The sequence below is a fragment of the Notamacropus eugenii genome, chromosome 2 (assembly GCF_028372415.1).
Source record: "Notamacropus eugenii isolate mMacEug1 chromosome 2, mMacEug1.pri_v2, whole genome shotgun sequence".
Classification (NCBI taxonomy): Eukaryota; Metazoa; Chordata; class Mammalia; order Diprotodontia; family Macropodidae; genus Notamacropus; species Notamacropus eugenii.
Window position 1 is genome coordinate 368,067,722 of NC_092873.1, and position 21,919 is coordinate 368,089,640.

General features: G+C 37.7%; 1 protein-coding gene across 12 annotated transcripts in view; it reads left to right on the forward strand.

Moving 5' to 3' along the window:
- The window catches only part of ANKFN1 (ankyrin repeat and fibronectin type III domain containing 1), a 556,807-nt gene that overhangs the window by 211,006 nt on the left and 323,882 nt on the right, over nucleotides 1-21,919 (forward strand). For all 12 annotated transcript variants that reach the window (XM_072646766.1, XM_072646762.1, XM_072646765.1 and 9 more), the window contains one exon: nucleotides 8,385-8,425. Coding sequence is in view for 5 of the 12 variants with exons in the window: in XM_072646757.1 (XP_072502858.1) it covers nucleotides 8,385-8,425 (41 nt within the window). In the remaining 7 variants the exon portion in view is untranslated. The remainder of the gene's footprint in view (nucleotides 1-8,384; nucleotides 8,426-21,919) is intronic.

Sequence of the window (21,919 nt, forward strand, 5' to 3'; positions counted from 1 at the left end):
CAGATAAGACTCTGGGAAATCGCTAAGGAGCACCCCAGCTTTGAAAACTCAGGTGTTGGCATTTCCCTCTCTGGTAACTATGTATGTATGTAATGGTCAGACAGTTGGATCTGTCTGTTGGTCTATGACATATGTATTGCTTATGTCAGACAGTTGGAAGCCATGACTATTGATCTATATTTCTCTGTATTTTCTCTGAAGTTCAAGGTGTTTTTTCCCCTGAACTAAATGAATGATACATGTGCTTGATTTAAGGGATTGTTGACCACTCAAAAGTTGCTTTCTTTTTAGAAAAGCACATCTAACAGCTTGTGATAACAGGTTCCCCTGTGTATGTCAGGGTGCTTGCTTTTACATAGCACTGGAAGGATTAGACTTTAAGAGCACCTTGAAAAACTAAGCTGTGTCCTGACAATGCATTTTTTTATCTGTAAGGCAAAGAAAATATAGATAGTAGGTTGAAAATTTTTAACTCAGAGTAAAATCGTAATTTCTGCCTGTAGCTTTTTTGTATCTAAAGTGTACTTTCACTGAGAAGAGAAAGAAAATATTTATTATTGAGCACATTTCTTGGGAATCATTTACTCATATATTATCCAGTTGGTGATGAGGGCCATATCTAGAACACTGTAGAGCAGACGGATTTTCAAGTGAATTCTATCGAACATTTAAAGAACAAGCACTTCTAGTACTAAATAAACTATTTTTAAGAATAAGTAAAGAAGAAGTCCTATCAAATTCTTTCTATGACCTAAATATAGTCTTTATACCTAAATCTGAGAAAGCTAAAACAAGGAAACTATAAACCAATTTTCCTAATGGATATTGATGCAAAACTTAAAAAAAAAAATTTAGCAAGAGATTACAGTAACATAAGATAATGATAATATTCTATGACCAGGATGGATTTATGCCAGTATTCCAAGGCTGGTTCAATATTAGGAAAATTATAAGTAAAAAATTATACATCAAATCTATGGATGAGGAAGAATTTATGACCAAATAAGAGACAGAGAAGTTTATGAGAGGTAAAATGGGTATTTTTCATAATTATATAAAATTGAAAAGAATCTACACAAACAAAACTAATGCATCTAAAATTAGAAGAAAAGGAAGAAATGGGATGAGGGAATCTTTCAGCAAGTTTCACTGATAAAGGTCTTGTTTATAAAATATACAGGAGACAAAGCTAAATTTATAAGAATAAGAGACATTCTATAATTCTGCATTTGATAAATAGTCAAGGGATATAAACAAATACTTTTCAAAGCTATCAATAGTTATAAAAAGACTCTGTCACTAATAATAAAAGAAATGCAAACTGTAACAATTCTGAGGTACGTATATCAGATTGACTAAGATGACAGAAAAGGAAAATGGCAAATACTGGAGGGGGTAATGAGAAAATAAAACTATGTTTATATACATATATATGTATATATAAAATATATATATTTATTTATTTAAAATTTTATTTATTTAACTTTTAACATTCATTTTCACAAAAATTTTGGGTTCCAAATTCTCTCCCCATTTGTCCCCTCCTCCCACCCCAAAACACTGAGCATTCTAATTGCCCCTATCACCAATCTGCCCTCTCTTCTGTCATCCCTCCCTTCCTTAGTCCCCATCTTCTCTTTTGTCCTGTAGAGCCAGACAACTTTCTATACCCCTTTATCTGTATTTCTTATTTCCTAGTAGCAAGAACAGAACTCGACAGTTGTTTCTAAAGCTTTGAGTTCCAACTTCTCTTCATCCCTCCCTCCCCACCCATTCCCTCAGGAAGGCAAGCAATTCAATATAGGCCATATCTGTGTAGTTTTGCAAATGACTTCCATAATAGTCGTGTTGTATAAAACTAACTATATTTCCCTCCATCCTATCCTGCCCCCATTGCTTCTATTCTCTCTTTTGATCCTGTCCCTTCCCAAGAGTGTTGACTTCAAATTACTCCCTCCTCCCATTGCCCTCCCTTCCATCATCCCCCCCACCCTGCTTATCCCCTTATCCCCCACTTTCCTGTATTGTAAGATAGGTTTTCATACCAGAATGAGTGTGCATTTTATTCCTTCCTTTAGTGAAATGTGATGAGAGTAAACTTCATGTTTTTCTCTCACCTCCCCTCTTTTTCCCTCCACTAAAAAGTCTTTTGCTTGCCTCTTTTATGAGAGATAATTTTCCCCATTCCATTTCTCCCTTTCTCCTCTCAATATATTTCTCTCTCATCACTTAATTTCATTTTTTTAAGATAAGATCCCATCCTATTCAATTCACTCTGTGCTCTGTGTGTGTATGTGTGTGAGTGTGTGTGTGTGTGTGTGTGTGTGTGTGTGTGTGTGTAATCCCACCAACTACCCAGATACTGAAAAGTTTCAAGAGTTACAAATATTGTCTTTCCATGTAGGAATGTACAATTCAACTTTAGTAAGTGCCTTATGACTTCTCTTTGCTGTTTACCTTTTCATGCTTCTCTTCATTCTTGTGTTTGAAAGTCAAATTTTCTTTTCAGCTCTGGTCTTTTCATTAAGAATGCTTGAAAGTCCTCTATTTCACTAAAAGACCACTTTTTCCCCGGAAGTATTATACTCAGTTTTGCTGGGTAGGTGATTCTTGGTTTTAGTCCTAGTTCCTTTGACTTCTGGAATATGATATTCCACGCCCTTCAATCCCTTAATGTAGAAGCTGCTAGATCTTGTGTTATCCTGATTGTATTCCCACAGTACTTGAATTGTTTCTTTCTAGCTGCTTGCAATATTTTCTCCTTGACCTGGGAATTCTGGAATTTGGCTACAATGTTCCTAGGAGTTTCTTTTTTTGGATCTCTTTCAGGTGGTGATCGATGGATTCCTTAAATACTTATTTTGCCCTCTGGTTCTAGAATCTCAGGGCAGTTTTCCTTGATAATTTCATGAAAGATGATGTCTAGGCTCTTTTTTTGATCATGGCTTTCAGGTAGTCCCGTAATTTTTAAATTGTCTCTCCTGGATGTATTTTCCAGGTCAGTTGTTTTTCCAATGAGGTATTTCACATTATCTTCCATTTTTTCATTCTTTTGGCTTTGTTTTGTGATTTCTTGGTTTCTCATAAAGTCATTAGCCTGCATCTGTTCCATTCTAATTTTGAAAGAACTATTTTCTTCAGTGAGCTTTTGAACCTCCTTTTCCATTTGGCTAATTCTGCTTTTTAAAGCATTCTTCTCCTCATTGGCTTTTTGAACCTCCTTTGCCGATTGAGTTAGCCTATTTTTCAAGGTGTTATTTTCTTCAGCATTTTTTTGGGTCTCCTTTAGCAAGGTGTTGACCTGCTTTTCGTGCTTTTCTTGCATCTCTCTCATTTCTCTTCCTAGTTTTTCCTCCACCTCTCTAACTTGATTTTCAAAATCCTTTTTGAGCTCTTCCATGGCCTGAGCCCATTGAATATTTATTTTGGATGTTTGGGATACAGAAGCCTTGATATCTATGTCTTTCCCTGATGGTAAGCATTGTTCTTCCTCCTCTGAAAGGAAGAGAGGAGATATCTGTTCACCAAGAAAGTAATCTTCTATGGTCTTATTTTTTTTCCCTTTTCTGGGCATTTTCCCAGCCAGTGACTTGACTTCTGAGTTTTCTCTCCACACCCACCTCACCTCCAGTTCTGCCCAGCTAGTGCTTGGGGTCTGAGATTCAAATGCTGCTTCCAAGCCTCAGGGATTTGGGCGAGGGCGGGGCTGCTATTCAGTGTGAGATTAAGTTCAGCTGCTCAGGTGGGGGCAGGGCTACCACTCAGGGCTCAGTTCCCTCAGGGGGTTTATGCAGAGACCTTCAACAATGGATCTGAGCTCCTGCCTGCTTTGGGAGCCCTTGTCTGCTGCTGCCTCCACTGCTGCCTCCTGAGGGGGCCTGAGTTATGGAGACACCCAGCTCCCCTCTCAGCAAGCTGAAAAGACCCTCTCACCACCCTTTGGCACCTGTGGGTGGAGGGATCCTCATGGCTGCTGGAGATCCCATCCCTGAAGCCTGCTCAGATCTGTTCCCCTCAGTGCTGTGTGGCCGAGACAGGGCTGGGCTCTGCTCTGGGTCCGGGGTGCAACGGACCTTTTGCGTTGGTTTTTCAGGGCTCTCTGGAACAGAAATCTCCTCCACTCCATTCTTCTGTGGCTTCTGCTGCTCCTGAATTTGTTGGGAGTTCTTCTTCACAGGTATTTTATGGGCTGTGGGTTCAGAGCTAGCATATGTGGGTCTTTCTACTCCACCATCTTGGCTCCTCCCCATAAAATATATATATTTGTAAATTTAGTATATATATATATATTTATATATATTTATAGCAGCTTTTTTTGTGATAGAAAAGAGTTAGAGACTGAGGGGATGCCTATCAACTAGGGAATGGCTAAATAAGCTATGATATAGCAATGTGACAGAACATTATTGTATTATAAGAAGTGATAGAGGGAGACTTACACGAACTGATACAAACAAGACATATATACTGATGCAAAGTGAAGTAAACAGCACCAGGAGAATAATTTACACAACAACATCAACAATATTGTAAAAAGATAATTAACTGTGAAAGACTCAGTAAATCTGATCAGCTCGGTGACCCACCACAATTCTGAAAGACTGATGATGAAAAATGCCATCTGCCTCTGGAGAGAAAACTGATAGACTCAGAGTGCAGATTGAAGCACATTTTTTTCCCTCTCTATCTTTTCTTGTTCCCCCTCCCCCAACATGGCAAATGTGGAAATTTGTTTTGTACTTTTTATTTGTAATGGGGTTTGTATTCCTTGTCTTCTCATTGGGTAGAATGAGGAGAGAGAATAGGGGACCGAAAATAAAATAAAATTGAATTTAAAAAAAATAACAGAGGATAAAATAAAATGTATATGAGTCATCTCTTATTTGTTGCTTTCATTGAGTAACACCTTGCCATTTGGTCAAGACTATCTACTCCTGTCTTATTCTTATTTTTAAAATAGGGTAGAATTTTACTTTTACTTTGGGTTGTTCTCTGCTGAAATGTGAATATTTGGATGGAGAATACTCATGATAATTCTAGACTTTGATCTCTTACACTGGTAAGTCAGGGTCACTATAAACTTCTTTGTAGCTTTCAAAACCAGAGTTTAATGAAGTGACCTATAAGTCTTCTTTGCTTCCAGAAATTCTCTACAGTACTGATGAATAGTCCAATTATGTTTCACCTTTGCTTTGCACATCTCATGGAAAGGATATGAAATAATTGTTATTGGTTACATTGTAGCTCTTGTTGATAAATGATTCATGAATTTTAATATGATTGTATCTATAGGTACAGTGATATCATTACCTCTAGTATTGTCTTTCCCAAGTAAAGGTGAACAAGTATTTGTTTTCAATATTTATGGCCAACCAAACTTTAAGGTCATATTTTTCAGGCATGTTTGATATATATTGAATTAATTTACAGTGTGTTTTGCAAGGCAGCAATTAATTGTTGACCATCATGTATACATCAAGAATAAATACCTTCTGATAATTTTTAATAAAAAAGATTCCATGGTGAAGATACTAGGCAAAAGTTATGCTGGGATAGATTTTGCTTCCTTTTAGGTTTTAGGTCAAAGTGGAGATATCTCATTATATCTCTAGGGTTTGATTATGTGGCATAGTTTTATTAAACAAAGGAATTGTTCCATGTTCATTTTATGGGTAGATTCCTTCCAAAAGTAACACCATGAGTGACAGAAAATAAGACCAATGATCTTCTCTAATTCTTTTAATGTAATAGACTAGTTAATATTGTCTGTTACTTGAATGTTTTTAAAGCATTGACTCACTAAAATTCAGAAAGAAAAGAAGAAAGGAAGAAGGAGGGACAGAAGGAGGGGGGAAGAGGGAGGAAGGAAGGAGATAGGGAGGGAGGAAGGAAGAAAGAAAGTGGGGGAGGGAAAAAGGGGGTTAAGGAAGGGAAGAAGGAAGAAAGAAAGGAAGGAAAAGGAAAGAAGGAAGGAAGACAGAAAGAAAGAAAGGAAGACAGAAAGAGAAAGAAGCAAAAGAAAAGAAACATGAGTGGTAGAATAGATGGTGGGTCCAGATAATATTAGTGTGATAATATGTAGCTCTTTCAAACATTCTCACACTCTTGAGAAGCAACAACCCATTGCCATCTTTACCTTTCAGACATGGCTCTTCATCTCTTTTGTTATGAGCTTGGGTCTGATAAGAACTGCATTGCTTATTACCTTTTGGACTGTCCACTGTAGAAGGAATTTCACTGGTGGACTCATTATCTCTGGAATCAGATGAGGAATACTCTTTCAATGCTTCACAGATTGCGATTGTAGCATTTGCACCATTGAATCCACTACTTGAAAGTTAGCCATCAGATGAGTCAGATGGGATATTTCTTATTAGTTCTAAAAAATCTGTTCATCAAAAGATCAGATACTTTTTCAGTAAGGATGCAAGCAAAGCTACATTAAGCAAAATTCTAAATTCTAAAAATTTGAAAAAAATTAATTCGTAAAGTAGTAGAAATTATGTGCAAAGCTAAAATTTTGTTTTACCCTATAAATACATTATTCACAAGGTTTTATAAGTATTGACAAATTATACTGATGCTCCAAGGGGAAAAGACTAATATGGTCAAAGAAACAGCCCAATATAAATAAATGCTGGCGCATTTCCTCTTATTTACAACAGAAGTATAAAGTGTTTAAGTAACTGCATCATTTGATGCATCTGGTTTTTATGAGTAGAACCATGTGTTTTATTTCCTTCATTATTTGAAAAGTCTTTAGAATACTAAGGAACACTGATAACAAAGATATAGGAAAAGTCATGGAGTATGAATTAGAAATATGTTAGCCCTTTTGAATTTCAAATGTCTAAAAAAATTTTGCTAAATAATGTACCTGGTCCATCTAGTTTAAATACAGTTGTTCCTATCATGGGGGTTAGGAGCAGAGTGCCCTTGCAATCTGGAAAGTTCATGTAAAAATTTTTGGCCCTCCCTTCATACCAGAGAAGTCTGAATTTTTCCTTTTTCTTTTATAGGGTTATAGGATCTTTACAGTAAATTTGGGTTGCTATTACACAATGCTATACACATATTTTATCATTTCTGAGTTTCTTCACTTTTCTGTGTTATCTGCTGGCTTTGTGTGTCAACTTCATTTTCTGCAAAACTCCAAAAAAATTCTCATTTACTTTCTTATATCAATTCATGGCAAACTGTGATGAAGAAAAATGTGATGTGGAACTGTAATTTGTCCAAAGTCATACAGTTAGTAAATGGCATATTGGGGACATAAAGCTAGGTACTCTAATTTCACAAATCTTTCAATTATTGATTTTTTTCAAGACAAAAACTCTCAAATGAGTTTAAATGGTATGATGAATTGGATATTTCCCAGCGTTTGATCTCCCCTAGAAAAACTGAGAGTTGTAGGTCCAGATTTGGAGCCTTGTAGGCTTCCATTTTAATACTCTGCAGTTATCTTACTCTTGAAATATAGGAAATTATCCATTTTAATTTGGTCAACCTATCCCTTAACAGGTGCTTAATGGACCCCATCCCCTACCAAGTTTCTGTGGATAGATTTCAGGGAGTCTGAACACTTGTCTGGGGATATACCCACATACATACATATATGTACACATATATATGTATATGTGTATATATATATATATACATATATACACACACACTATATATGCTCACACATATATACATAGATATAAAATATCCTTATTTTTACTAACCTTTCAATTCTTTTTATAATCCTACATATTTTGCCTTAAGTCTCTAAAAATATTATTCTGAGAGAGGATTCATGAGCCTCATCATATGCCAAAGGGGTCTATGATACACACCCCAAAAGGTTAAGAACTCCTTACCTTAGAGAGTTTTAATGAACATTGGTATGGGGAAGAGAGGTCAGTGAATCTTGTTTGGTTGAGCAAAATAGCTGGGTAATTGTTAAATCATGGAATTTCAGAGTTGGGAGGGAACTTGGGGGTCATCCAGTCCAACTCAATTTACAAAATGCAAATTTTAATTTATTATTCCCTTTCCTTTATATACTGTCTTGAATTTATAAGGATGGCAACCGCTTTTCATTCCTCAGTTTAAAAAAATTGTTCATTCACCTCTATTAAATACGGTTAAGAATAATATCAGTTCCTCAAGATAATCATTTATCAGAACCCTACAATCCACAAAGACTTTTTCTCTTACAGAAATCAAGCTTCGTGAACATCCATGCTGAGTTGGTCACTTTAAATGTTTCCTCATTTATGAGCTTTTCTTTTCTCAGCGAAGGGATACACATTCAGAAGCAGTCCACTTTGTTTTCATCCCAAAGTCATTACAATTCACTTAAAAAAAAACTACATTCCCTTTTTCTCTTTGCTTTTTAGAGTCTACACATTAAAGACCGACATTTCACCTGCAGCAAAATGTAAGTACATTAGCTCCTTCTTTGAAATTGCATGAAGTTATATTCTCTATTTTCAAGATAGTCCTAATCTTACACGGCTCCTATGTAGCTTTCCCATGTCTTGAAGTCTTTGATGAATGAATGTTGTCTTGATGGGAAATTTTCAGATATGTATGTCCTTCCATGGACTTTTACAAGATGGGATATTTTATCAAGCAGAAGATCTGATCTTTTATTTTATTTATTTTGAGGTTGGAGGGTAATTCAAATACCCCAGAAAAGCAATAAAATAAAAAACAAAAATTCCAGGCAATTAATTTTGATGATTTATCTACACATAGCACCTGATTTCAGGCTATTTGCAAATATCTATCCATCTCTCTCTCTCTCTCTCTCTCTCTCTCTCTCTCTCTCTCTCTCTCTCTCTCTCTCTCTCTCTCTCTCTCTCTCTCTCTCTGTGTGTGTGTCTATCTGCCTGCCTGCCTATCTATCTGTCTGTCTATATTCATACACACACACACACACACACACACACACACACATACATGCACATATACGTGTGTGTATGCATGTATAATTTCCAACTTTTTTTTTCACTTTTAAAGCCCCTGTGTGGCTTTGTGGAGACACAAGCTGCATCTTCTTCAGTAACTTGATGGTAATCCTGGGTATTGTGTATTTGTACAGTCAAAGTTTCAATGTCAAAGCCACAGGGGAAAGCAGTGTTCTGTCTCAAGGGTTACATTACTAGGCTAGGATGCATGGTTCTCAGAACCTCAAGTGGCCCAACCAAAGTTGCCACATTCTAGAGGCCAGAAATAATTATGCTTGTTCTGAGGCCTGAAATTTACGAGCCTGCAAAGCAGTTTGTGTATGTCATTTTTGCTTTTGTGAATTAAAATGACTATTTTTTTTCACAAAATGGAATGGATTATAATGATATCCCAAAATGACAGAAATCTAATTGTCTCTAAAAGAATTTTAATTTAAAAACAGCTGAGCTACTCAAACAGCACTCCAGGAAGACATCCTACCGGTCTTACCTATGTGCGTGCTCAGCAGGTGTTGGAGTGTTTAGCTAGGCATCATTGGACCCTTTGGGATCCAAAGGTGTTAACCCACTTGTGTGAAATATTCCAAATTGCAAAACTGTCTTTGCAATTGAATACACTCCTTTTTGAGGATGTGAAAAGATAGATTCATCTAAACATCAGCCAAAACACACTATTAATTTCCCAAGATGATGTTTGTTGTTGGTTTCTGAGTATCAAAGCTGTTGCCAGACATCAAATTTTAACATTTCAAAGCTAAAGCTATTTCCCCTTAAAAACATGAAGAATCTTTTCCACACAGATCCCTGTTAAATAAGAGATAGCCCTATTATATAACACAAGATTTCTCTTTGGAAAACCAGCACTCATTTTGTTTTTCTTTTTTTTCCTTCAATATTATACATTTAGGGGCTGCCATAGAATCCCACAAGCTATATTGCCAATAGAAAAATACCAATTCTTTATAAGACTAAAAATCCATTAAACTTAATTTGAGAGACTTCTAGATTTACTAGCTCCTTTAAATGCCAATCTCAGCACATATTATTGGGGACCTTTATTGTTTATCAAGCCATATGGATGTTTTAAACAGTTTCTGTCAATAGAGCTGTCTTGGAGTTTATTAGCAAACCCTGGTTTTTCGTGTTGCCAAGAGTGCTTTTGTTTCCTAAATGTTTACTATTGACCTTTATTTTCTGCTTCTTCAACAGTGAATGAATGCTACTAAGGAGAAGTCACTCAGGGTGACTTTTTTCCTTGTTCCCATTTCCTAGCTCTTATGACAACATCTGTATAAGTTCAGAAAAGCTATGATGTTAAAGAGAAAAAAATGCTTAAATATTAGATATAATACATGAGTAGGGAAAACTTGGATGAGGGAGAAAGCAGGATTTTAGGAATAAATACATACATATGAAAATATGAATACAAATGTTAAGCTGGCTATCTACTTACCAGGGTTTCACTTGAAAGTACCTTCATTTCTCTGAAAATTACTATGGGTTGTCTTTGCATTCTAGCCCTTGAATTAGTTTTTTTTGGGCAGGGAATTGATGATGATGATCAACATAGCTCTTTTAGGATTTGCAAAGTTATATATCCATATGTATGTATTGTATATGTTATTAAAGTTATCATATGTTAAGGTGTTAAAGCTGAAAACTGCACCAAGACCTTTGGGACACCCAATGTGTGTATGTACATATATTTGGATATGTATATGTATATGCATATATACATATACATAAATGCATATTGTGAAATTGCATACTCATAACAATTCTGTGAGGTAGGTGCTATTATCCCCCCCTTTTATGAATGGAAAAATTGAGGTTAAAAGGGTTCAATGACTTGCCTAAGGCTACACAGCCAGTGTCTGAGGAAGAATTCATACTTAAATCTTCTTAACTCTACGTCCAGCCTTCTACCCACCATGCCACCTACCTCTTGAAACAACAGCAAACATGTACGATGCACCTACTGCACACTCAGATGATAAGGAGACAACATTCAAATAGTGTGCCTTCTTGCCATTGTAGAAATTATGTTTCCCGTAGCACATACATTTGTGAATCCCTGTCCCTGTGTGTGACTCATTCTGTAATTTGCAAACAATCTGAAAGGCCTCTTGCAAATTCTGCTTGAATAGTGCACCAGCTAGCACTGACCAGGTCTGTATTAGTTCTTGATTGGATCTGCTGCTTACAGACATCTGTGAGCAGATGTTTGCTGACTCAGTCAGCATGATTCAATCACTGAGACAATGGAATAACCCAACCACAAGTGATTGATGTGAGCCTTGGGGGTCTCTTTTGTCACCAAATCAGAGTCTTAAATGATAGTTTGTTGCCCTACTAAAAGTATAATTGGAACCACCAAAATGATCCAAAGGCATCTAATCAAATCAGTAGGCTATTTAAAACAGTATCTATAAGAGGCAGAGTTGTTGTGGTTCAGTCATTTCACATTCTTATCCTACTCACTGTGACCTCATTTGGGGTTTTCTAGACAAAGCTGGGAGTGGTTTGCTGTTTCCTTCTCCAGCTTATTTTACAGATGAAGAAACTGAGGTAAACAGGGTTAAATGACTTGCCCAGGGACACACAGCTAGTAAAAATATCAGAAGTAGATTGGGATTCAAGAAGATGAGTCTTCCTGACTTCAGTCTAGACATTCTAACCATTGCACAACCTAGCTGCCCAAGAGACACAAGTAGCTTAGTGGAAAGGGCAATGGACTTGAATGAGTTGAAAGTAAGGATCTGGGTTGGAATTCCAGCTCTGCTGTTTCTTCCCTATGTAGTTGTAGTCCAATCATTTAACTTCTTTTGTCCTCAGTTTCCTCCTCTGTAAATTTTTGGAGTTGGAGGAGTTCTGAAAGCTCAATTCTATTCCAACAGTTTATGATCTATAGCAGAGGGCACAAAAAACTACAGTAATGGACTGAGAGATGTATGCTACACATATGACCCCACTCTACTTGAATGGAATCCATCTGTAACCATGAAAAATGATCTCCACCCATATACTAGCTACTGCTGGTAGAGACACTCCTTCTGTTCAGTGACAGTAACTTGCACTCTGAGGCTAGACTCCATGACTCTAGGGGCTGCAAAATTAATTCAATACAACAGACAAAGACAAAGGTCCTACAATCCCCAACCAGGCCCCAAGAAATGTTTTCATCCAAGTGTCTTGTTTCTTTTCAACTAAATATATTCATCAGGACCACTGCTTCTGGTAGAAGAGAGTTGTCTTCTGGGTGGTATGGGTGAGAGCGCTGCCAAGCAAACCTGAATTATCCCGAGGGCTGTAAAAGGGGCAATTGCTTTTTAAGAGGTACCGTGATATTGTGTGTTCCTTTCGTTTTTTTGGCAGTGATGATTTTCTGCGATTTGTGGTTTTGCAATTTCTCTTTCTGCAGACAACACCCTGGCTCCCAGTCAATGCCCACTTTGGGGCAGGGGGAGAGTGAAGGGGGGAGAGATTCCCCAGAGCTCTGACTGCTCCAGGAACAGAAGGAAATGTTAATGAAATAAGTCAGAAAGAATGTTAGTGCCTGGTCCACATTGGTTGGCTGGTTAGGAAGAAAATGGCTTTTAATAAATTTCATTGTGTGGCCAGGCTTTGGTAGGAGACATTTTGCTCCTTGTTCTCACCGCTGGGTCAGGATGCTTCTGTGATTTTCTTCTTCCTTCTCCACTGAGCTCAATCTGAATTTAAATCTATTCTATCTGAAAAGGACTAGACAAACATTGCCTTAGCTGTGGCCCAGTGAGGCTTCCTTGCCCTGTTGATACGCACTTTCTAATACCTTGGATTTTGTTTCTATTCTCATTTTAGGGTGCTTGGAGGCAAACTCCCCATATTGTGTCTGATCACCTCTCCTACACTTTTCCTATTCCTGAATTGTCCTCTTTGCCAGAATCTTTAGTCCCATTTCCAGACACTGCAGCATTTATCTAGGCTAGAATAATGTGTTCTAGTTTCTTTTCATTACCTCTGGAAAGGATTTGTAGACTGTTGTTTGCTTATTTTTTTTTTTATGGCTGCTAAGCACTGTGCTGAAGGATTGAGAGCTGCATCCAGCTGAACCCTAGGATTCTTCCCTTGCTCATAATTTCATAGCCAATGCCTTCCATGCTCTCTGCTGAGCCCATCCCCAAGGGTTTGTATCCCACTGTTAGTCTGTTTCCTGTGCCACAATCCATTTCTTATGCCAGTGACTCCTTCCTTTGCTGATGACCTAAATGCCACTGCTTCCTTTGTTTCTGCCCAAAAGGAACATGCAGATAATTATTCCCCAAGTATCAGAATTATGCCAGGCTCTATAGACTGGGGGGGAGGGGGATCAGGTGGGAGAAGGAATGATAATCAATATTAAATAGCTGTCTTATATGTGTATAAGGAGATATATTCTACTATTTCTAAAAATCTGATTTTTGTGGATCTTTCACAGATGCAAATCATATCCCAACCTCTCTATTTATCTAATCATGGCCTTCAAAAGTTGATTTGGCCAAAGAATTTATGACTCTAAGGCCAACCCAGTGATGAATGTGCCTCTTGGAACTTAGCTAGGTTAGTTCCCAGATGACAGATGAATGATTTGTCTTGGAGTCAGAGTCTTTCCAAATTGGTAGTCAGAGAGATCTGCTGGCAAGGCCTTCCAAAGCCCAGGGTCTCTGCCACATTATGAAGCATAAGAGGATGACCTTATATACAAGTATTTAAACCATCTACCAAAGTCCAAAGTTCTCCTCCTTTCCTTAACATAGTAGAAATTCTCTTCAAAGCTCTGCCAAAGATCATGTACTACAGAAGGCCCTACCAAAATAGACAGGCTTTGAGTATGGTGCCATGATAGACTCTATCACGGTCATCCAAGGACAGACCTGACTAAGTTTAGAGAGGCTTATCAATATGCAAGGTGAGAAATTCTAAAAGACTACCTGCTAAGTACAGTACTGAACTTCATTTGTAGGAGAGACTATATTTATGAAATCATAGCTCTTTGATGTATTCAAATATAGAGTGTCCCCAAAGTCTTAGTGCAATCTTAAGCTTTAATAACCATTAAAAAGGTGTCTCAAAAGTCTTAGTGGAGTCTTAGGTTTTAATACCTATTAAGTTTAAAAGCTATTAAAGCTTAAGACTTCATAATAATAGCTATTAAGTTTAATAACTATTAAAGCCTAAAGACTTCAGTAAATCTTTTCAGCTACCCTGTATATTTATGTGCACATGCAGGCACACATACACATACACACACACACACACACACACACACAAATACACACACAGGCATATATATGGAATTTCCTCTGGGGTACTCTCCCAACTTATACTCCTACTTATGGGTTGAATTCTTAGAGAATCGCTACTACTCTCCAAGTTTCTAGGGTACCCAGTGAGTCTGTACTCATAAAACATTCATATGTCCCCATCGGTATGCTCCCATTAACAATCAGTGTATAGGCACAGTTAGCTGCTAGCAAACAAATTTACTAAGGCATGGGAAGAATAGTAGTTATAGAAAATTCCTTCTCATAAACCTGGGGCATATTCTTTTATGTATCCTCACAGTATCTGTGGGGGAAAAAATGGGCTCAAAACATGTAGGGAATACTGAAGCCATAGCAACTCAAAATTTTCAGTAAAAGTTGAATGGCCTAAGCCATGAAGATAGAAGGTATAAGAGATAGGGAGCTAGACTAGTCACATAATTTTAGCTTTATTAATGGAGCACAAGATTTTATTCCTCCACTAAAGTCTTCTTCCTGCATCTCAACACAAAAAAGTGATGATTTTTTATTGAACTACTACAGATCATGAGAACCATCCCCCAAGACACAGAGAGGATACCATATGCACTGGTGGAGAACAGACTCGTGCTAATGAAGTAATAGGTCCCTTAAGTATTGAAATATAAGACTACATCCCTCTTTCAGTAACTGTTTCACTCTGATGGCTCATGCTGAACTTGCATTTAGCCAAAACCCTTACATGCCTTTCATATGAAGCACTGTGAAGCCAGATATCACTTTTAGCCCCTGTGCATAGAGATGATTATAAGAATCCAAGTTCAATTAATATGTATATGTTTGTGTATGTGTATGTATGTGTATGTATATATACACACAAATTTATATATGTAAGTGTGTATGTAAAACTAAACATTCATATATATTCACATACAGTTATATATGTTTTTGTATATTTGTATGTATATATACATGTATATATATACACGTGCACATGTATACACACTTACATTTATGTGCTATTGTGATTGTTTACAAGTAAATATAATCATGCACATATAAGCACATACATATGTGTGTGTGCATGTCCCTAAAATTTCATCCTATCAAGAGGTTCTGAATTCTTTACTCTATCATTAAATGTATTTGACTATCTTGCTGTGATTTTTGTCATCTGCTAATTTGATAAACACACCATATCTGCTTTCATCTTAATCACAGAATCATACCTATAATAATGTGATTAGTGATTCTAGACCCTGGAAATTACCATCCCATCTCTTACTCTCACTGATGAGTTGGGATCCCTGAGCTAGGCTGGCTACATTTCCCTCTAAGCAATCTAGGTTACCCCTGAGTACCTAAACAGAAAGGAATATAACACAGAGGGAAATAGCAGTAGGGCCATATGCTCTTGCTTCATACCAGAGTAGAAAGAGGAAGAGCCCATAGCTCCTCCCCAATCCAGAGGCTGTAAGCAGTTTATCCTCTCTTATTGAATACCATCCGAACAGGAAAGAGGAAGACCTGCCTTTGCCTAGTTAGTGTCTTTTTAAATGTACTCCTGATTTTGGCTCAGCAGCTAGAAAAAAGGCTTCTCTCTTTCATGTGATAGAGTAGAAATTATACCTATATGTACTCATAATGCCTGGTGACTAATAGGTACTTAATAAACGTTTACTGACTGATTGACATATTCAAGTCCAAATGGGGACTGTATCAGCAGAGCACAATGCACATCATTATAAGGACTGGGCTTATTGACCAGTCTCCCACTGCATTAGTAACGACAGTGAATTGGAAAGAGCCAAGAACCAAGCCCTGAACTACAACTCTTAGAAGCCCTGACAGAAATCTTATTAAAGCAACATTCTTTGGATACAGAACCTTAACCAATTACATATCCACTTAGCTATTCTTTCGTGCATCTGATGTTTCTCTATCTTGTTCCCAAGATTATCTTAACAGACTCCGCCAGATGGTTTGATGGAATCATCCCATATCTGTATCATCCTAGTAGGATAGGGAGTGGACCTATGATTTAATTGGTATAAAGGAAATCCGTATGAGTAAATTGTTTCTGCCAGATCAGGTCAGCACTTTCCTTGCAACTGGGTGTCTTAGAGAGTTGCTTAGAACATGGAGAGGCAAGGTCATTATGTATCTAGGCTTGAGCATTTGAACTCTTTCAAAGCAAGAGAATGTTCTCTGTTTCTTCTTACCCACCTTGGGATTCAATTCTCTTAAACATGTTTATTTTATTCTTCCTATGGGGGAATGTCATCAGAAAACACAGTGTGTGTGTGTGTGTGTGTGTGTGTGTGTGTGTGTGTGTGTGTGTGTGTGTGTGTGTGTGTGTATGAGACAGAGACAGAGACTTATCCCTTATCCTTATCCTCAAAGATGACCATGTTCTGTAATCACTATAATGCTTAAACATGGCAACATAGTATGAACCTAATAACGGGCACATAATAGGAAATTAATATGTTGGTTGGTTATTTTCTTTATGTATTGATCTTACACAAGTGATACCTGGTGTTAAGAGTAGTGAGGCTAGGTTCACAGTACCTGAAGAATCTATTTCAGTGAAAATTTCATTGTTTTTAACCAAAGACTTATGAAATTTGTAATTCAGAGAGTTAGACGAAAATATGAATGACAGATTTATATTACTAAGCATCAAAATATTTTAACATTTCAGAGGAAATTTCAGGGAAAATCATCATTAAAGCAAATCATCATCATGCTAACTAGAACTTTGAAATACACGATGTCTCTAAAGTCAGTGAAGTTTAAAGCTCTAACTACTAAGACTTTTGGGATGCCATCCAAGTACTTTGTATTATTGAAAGAGCTAATAAAAAAGGGATGTTTAAAGTCATGTACCTATCAGCATCAGGTAGTCAGTAACTTCACTTTGCGTTGTTCCTTAAAAATAGTAAGTACTTATTAAATGCTTATTAGTTAGTTGATTTACTTTTCTGAAATTGATCTTTAAAGAATGACTGTTAGAATCCTCCATTCACCCTCCTAACAACTGTCTTAGAATTGCATAGTTAAAAGAAATCTAAGATGGTAACTAATCCAAACCCATCACTCAGCTGGAATCTCTTCTGCAAAATTCCTAATAAGTAGTCATCCAAACTCCACACAAAGACTTGCAGCGATGGGAAACTCATCACCTCATGAGGCCGCCCATTCTGCTTTTGGAAAGCTCCCATCATTAAGAAGTTTTTCTTCACTCTGGTTATGTCATGGTTCCTCTGATCCCAGCTGAGCTCCTGACCTGAACTGAGGGACATAGTTCTGGCTACTGAGCCAATATTAGGACAATTTTTGAGCTAGTTTCTGTTGAGCAGGTTCAAAGCTATAGCCAAATCTACAGACACAACAGGAACTATTTAATAGGGCCCCATATGTCTTGTTGGGCTAAATCCTAGAGAGTAATTGATTGTTGATTTTCCTCTCTACAGCTGGCTTTTTCAAGGTAGGCAATGCTGCTACACTTTTTTTTTCTAGTCTCCTAGATTATTCAGAAGATGCTTGCTTTGCAATTTGGATGATAAAATGATGATAGTTAAATAGTGTTTTTAGCTGTTTGGAAGAACATAATTTGGTTCTATCTTTTAGGAAAAGCTTTTATGCTATTGATTTTAGTGAATGATATAACTTTCAAAAAAGATGATAACGATTAGTAGTAAAGTTAACTGTATCTAGGGAAAACAATATCTAGAGCTTAAAATCATTGGATCATATATGTAGAGTCAAAAAAAGATTCAAAGGTAATGCTGTCCAACCATTTCATTTTACAGATGAGGAAACTGAGAGAGGGTGATTTGCCCCAGCTCATACAATGTCTGCTTTAAATTTGAACTCCTATCTTCCTGACTCCTGTAATAGCAACTTAAATGGAAGGATCTTTCCCATTCATTAATAGGCCCATGTGACCTTCTTAAATCACCTGGAAGCCTAAGGCACATGTAGTGGGAGGAGCTTGCTGAAAGAGTGAAACAGAAAGAGTGGAGCAGAAGTCAGTGAGAATTTTGATCAGGAGGAGGAGAGAGGATGCAAGCCAGCAGGCACAGCAAGGCTAGTGAGTGTTTGCTAGTGGGAAGGCCCTTTAGGGGGAGGCTTGGGAAGGGCTTTGTCCTCTATAGTGCTAATGTGTGTTGACTTCTTGGTTACTATGATGGATTTGGCTTTCTGGTGTCTGAATAAATGTTTTCTTTGGCCTTCGATATGTATAGTCTGTTATACTTTGTGACTGATAACTACACTGGTATATTCATAGTCACCACCAGTGCTGTGAATATTGCCTTGTCAATATAACTCCATGCCCAGTGTTCTCTATTGTGTTGCCCTCCCCCCAACCCAAGCTGTAAGGAGCCTCAAAGATCAAATAGGAACAGGTCCAATGTGCTTATTTTACAGATAAGGAAACTGAGGCCCAGAAGGTTTGATTGCTATTCAATATCACACAGCTAGCAAGTATGTATGGGGGGGAGGGGAACAGCTAGATGACACAGTGGATAGAGTACCCTGCCTAGAGTTAAGAGACACATCTTCTTGAGTTCAAATCCAGCCTCAGGCATTTATTAGCTGGATGACCCTGGGCAAGTAACTTTACCCTGTTTGCCTCAGTTTCCTTCATCTGTAACATGAGCTGGAGAAGGAAATGATCAAATCTCACTTTCTACAGGGGACTATTCTTGGTCTAAACCACTGCTAGTATCTTCCGTCTGAGATTACCTTCCATCTACTCTGTATATATCTTGTATGTGTATTTCCCCCCATATTTCCCTCCATTAGAATGTGAACCCCTTAAGGCAGGGGTTGGGAACCTGTGGCCTTGAAGTCACATGTGCCCTTTTGGTCCTCAAATATGACCCTTTGATTGAATCCAAATGAAGTTTGGTCAAAGGGCTGCACCTGAGGACCTAGAGGGCCACATGTGGCCCTCACCTTTACCTTAAGGAGAGGGACTTTTTGCCTTTCTTTGTATCTCTAGCACTCAGAACAGAGCCTGATACATATGTAGAAAGGGCTTGATAAATGTTTGTTGACTGGTAACAACCAATCCTAACTGAATTTGGTTTGAAGATTTATTGTTCCTGATAATTCTAATGGGCTGATTGACTGACTGAGCATTGAATAGGTTCCCTCTCTGGGAGGAGGAAGGCATTAGAGCAGAGGTATTTTCCCTATCACTGGGTAAAACAGTTGCTGATAAAAGTTTGAGTCAGTTTCACCAATGTGGTCAATAGGAACCTTGATGGTGTCACCTTGAGTGGAATTTCCTATCTTTCCTTCCAGAAAATTATTTTCTTCTTTATTCAAATGGCCAAGCATGACAATCTTTGTTTGAGAGAATAGATAATATAAAGACTAAACAGTGGGTAGAACTGGGCTTGAAGCATAAAAATGGTCATATAGAGCCATTACTTTCTGAAGACAGGAAAATTAAAATAATTTGAGTAGCTATATTAAGAAGGCTTTGCACTTGAAGAGACTTCTGGTTCATGATTCTTGTAGATTCCACCACGGCCACTGAGCTACTACTTCAGCTCATGTTGGGTAATAGGATAGAAGAACTGGGGTACATCCTGGAGAGTTGTGGTCATTATAGAGATTTGAAGCAGATAAAAAGCCAACGCTTTGGGAATGTGAGACAGATTAGCAACCCGAGACCAGACTGAGAGCAAGACTGAGTAGGACAGGCAGCTGCCTTGAAACACCAGTTGCTGTAAGATGGAGCAGGAGTTTACCATTGTCAAACCTTGGCACTTTGCCCCTATTTTCTCTGTTTGCTTGCCAGTCTTGGAGAATTTAAAACATGTAACTGCATCCCCCTAATCTTCCCATGTCCTGGTCATTGAGGGTGATTGAAGGAATTGGAGAATGAGACAATCGGGTGAAGCACCTGCTTTATAGTTTTGCTGTGTGCCAATAATTTTATAGTGACTTTACTCTGTTTTAATAAATAATGTGACCAATTAAGAGACCTTCATCTATATCTTATGATTTCAGCGGTCAGTCAGTTGTCAGACATTTACTAATGTACTAAATCTCATGCTAAGCTCTGAGATTACAAAGAAAGACAAAGCAATTCCTGCCCCTAAGGAGCTGCCATTCTAATGGAGGAGGTAACATAGAAATAAAATGATCCAAGTAGATAGAAGGTAATCTCAGGAGAAAGCTCTAGAACGTAGGAAGTATGAAAAAGTCTTCTGCCAAAGGTAAGATGTAAGCTGAGACTTTTAGGGAGCCAAGGAAACTAGCTAGAGATGAGAGAGAGTATTGAAGCCATGGAACACAGCCAATAGAAAAGCATGAAGAACAGAGATGGGGTGTAGCATGTGAAAAACAGGAAGTCAGCCAGAGTAGTTTAATGGTACAGTGAGTAAACTGTAAGAATATTGGATGGTAAAGGGCATTACTTCAGGTTGTGAAGAGCTTTAGATTCCAAATTATGTTTGGTCTTTGAGGCATTAAGGAGCTAGTTGAATTTATTGACTAGGGATGATATGGTTAGACTTATGTTTCAGAAAAATTACTGGTAGAATCATGAAAGGCCTTTTCAAAGGGGGCTATTTGCGCTAAACATCTAAAGGAATTAGAGATACCAGTGTACATGCTGTATACCCAAGAGAATAAACTCCTTGAGGACAAAGGCTATTTTTTTGCAGGGGGAGAGGGTAGCTCAGAGGAAGAGTCTTTGTATCCCTAGTGCCTAGCATAGAGCCTTATATGTAGAATATGCTTAACATTTTTTTAAATAGAGGGAAATTATTGCTATTTTATCATGATAGTCCATGTAGTTCAAATACCTACATAGCAGTACTTCAGAAACAATAACAGCTCAGACCTGGCTCTTTGCCCTACTTTCTGCACCCACAGAATAGCAGACTGTCACTTCATTAATAGGAAGTGCTGTATAGAGACTGTGGCCACCAGGTGGCACTACCATCAGTCCATGGGTCAAATACTTTCATCAGAGGGTGTTTAGTGTACATACTCTGGCTTTCCCAAAGACCACAATATCTGTATTGCTCCACAGATGGTGTTTAGTTTACAAATTCCTAGAATTCTCTCTGTTCATATAGTTTGAAGCCCACACATCTAAGGGCACCTGGATACTACCTCTAGATTCAATTCAATATAGCTTGATGAATATGATATAAAATCAATCCCATCCCATCCTATCCTAGGCTATGATCCAGAAATGACTAAAATAGGAAACTTCTTGATCAATGAACTGAAAATTCTAATGTAATTTGAAAAATAGTTCCCTACAGGTCTTCTAAAGACCTGGGTTTAGATTTTAAAAGGAATAGGAAATTGGAAGTTATAATGGATCATCATGGACTTGGGTGACTTAGAAGGCTTGATACTAGACCTCTAGAAGGGACATGGAATTCTAGATAGGTTAAAAAAAATGAAACTGGATTTATAGACAGTTATCTAGCTATATGACTTTGGAAAAGTAATTTTACCTCCTCTGAGCTTAATTTTCTTCCTCTTGGAAATAGCAAAGTTTGGATTTATCAGGAATGTGCTAGAGCTCATTGACTCAAGAGATCTGATTTTGGGGGGTTGGGGAGGCGATCAAGGTTAAGTGACTTGCCTAGGATCATACAGCTAGTAAGTGTCTGGGGCTAGATTGAATTTAGAATATGCCTGTGAAACCTGGACAATCTA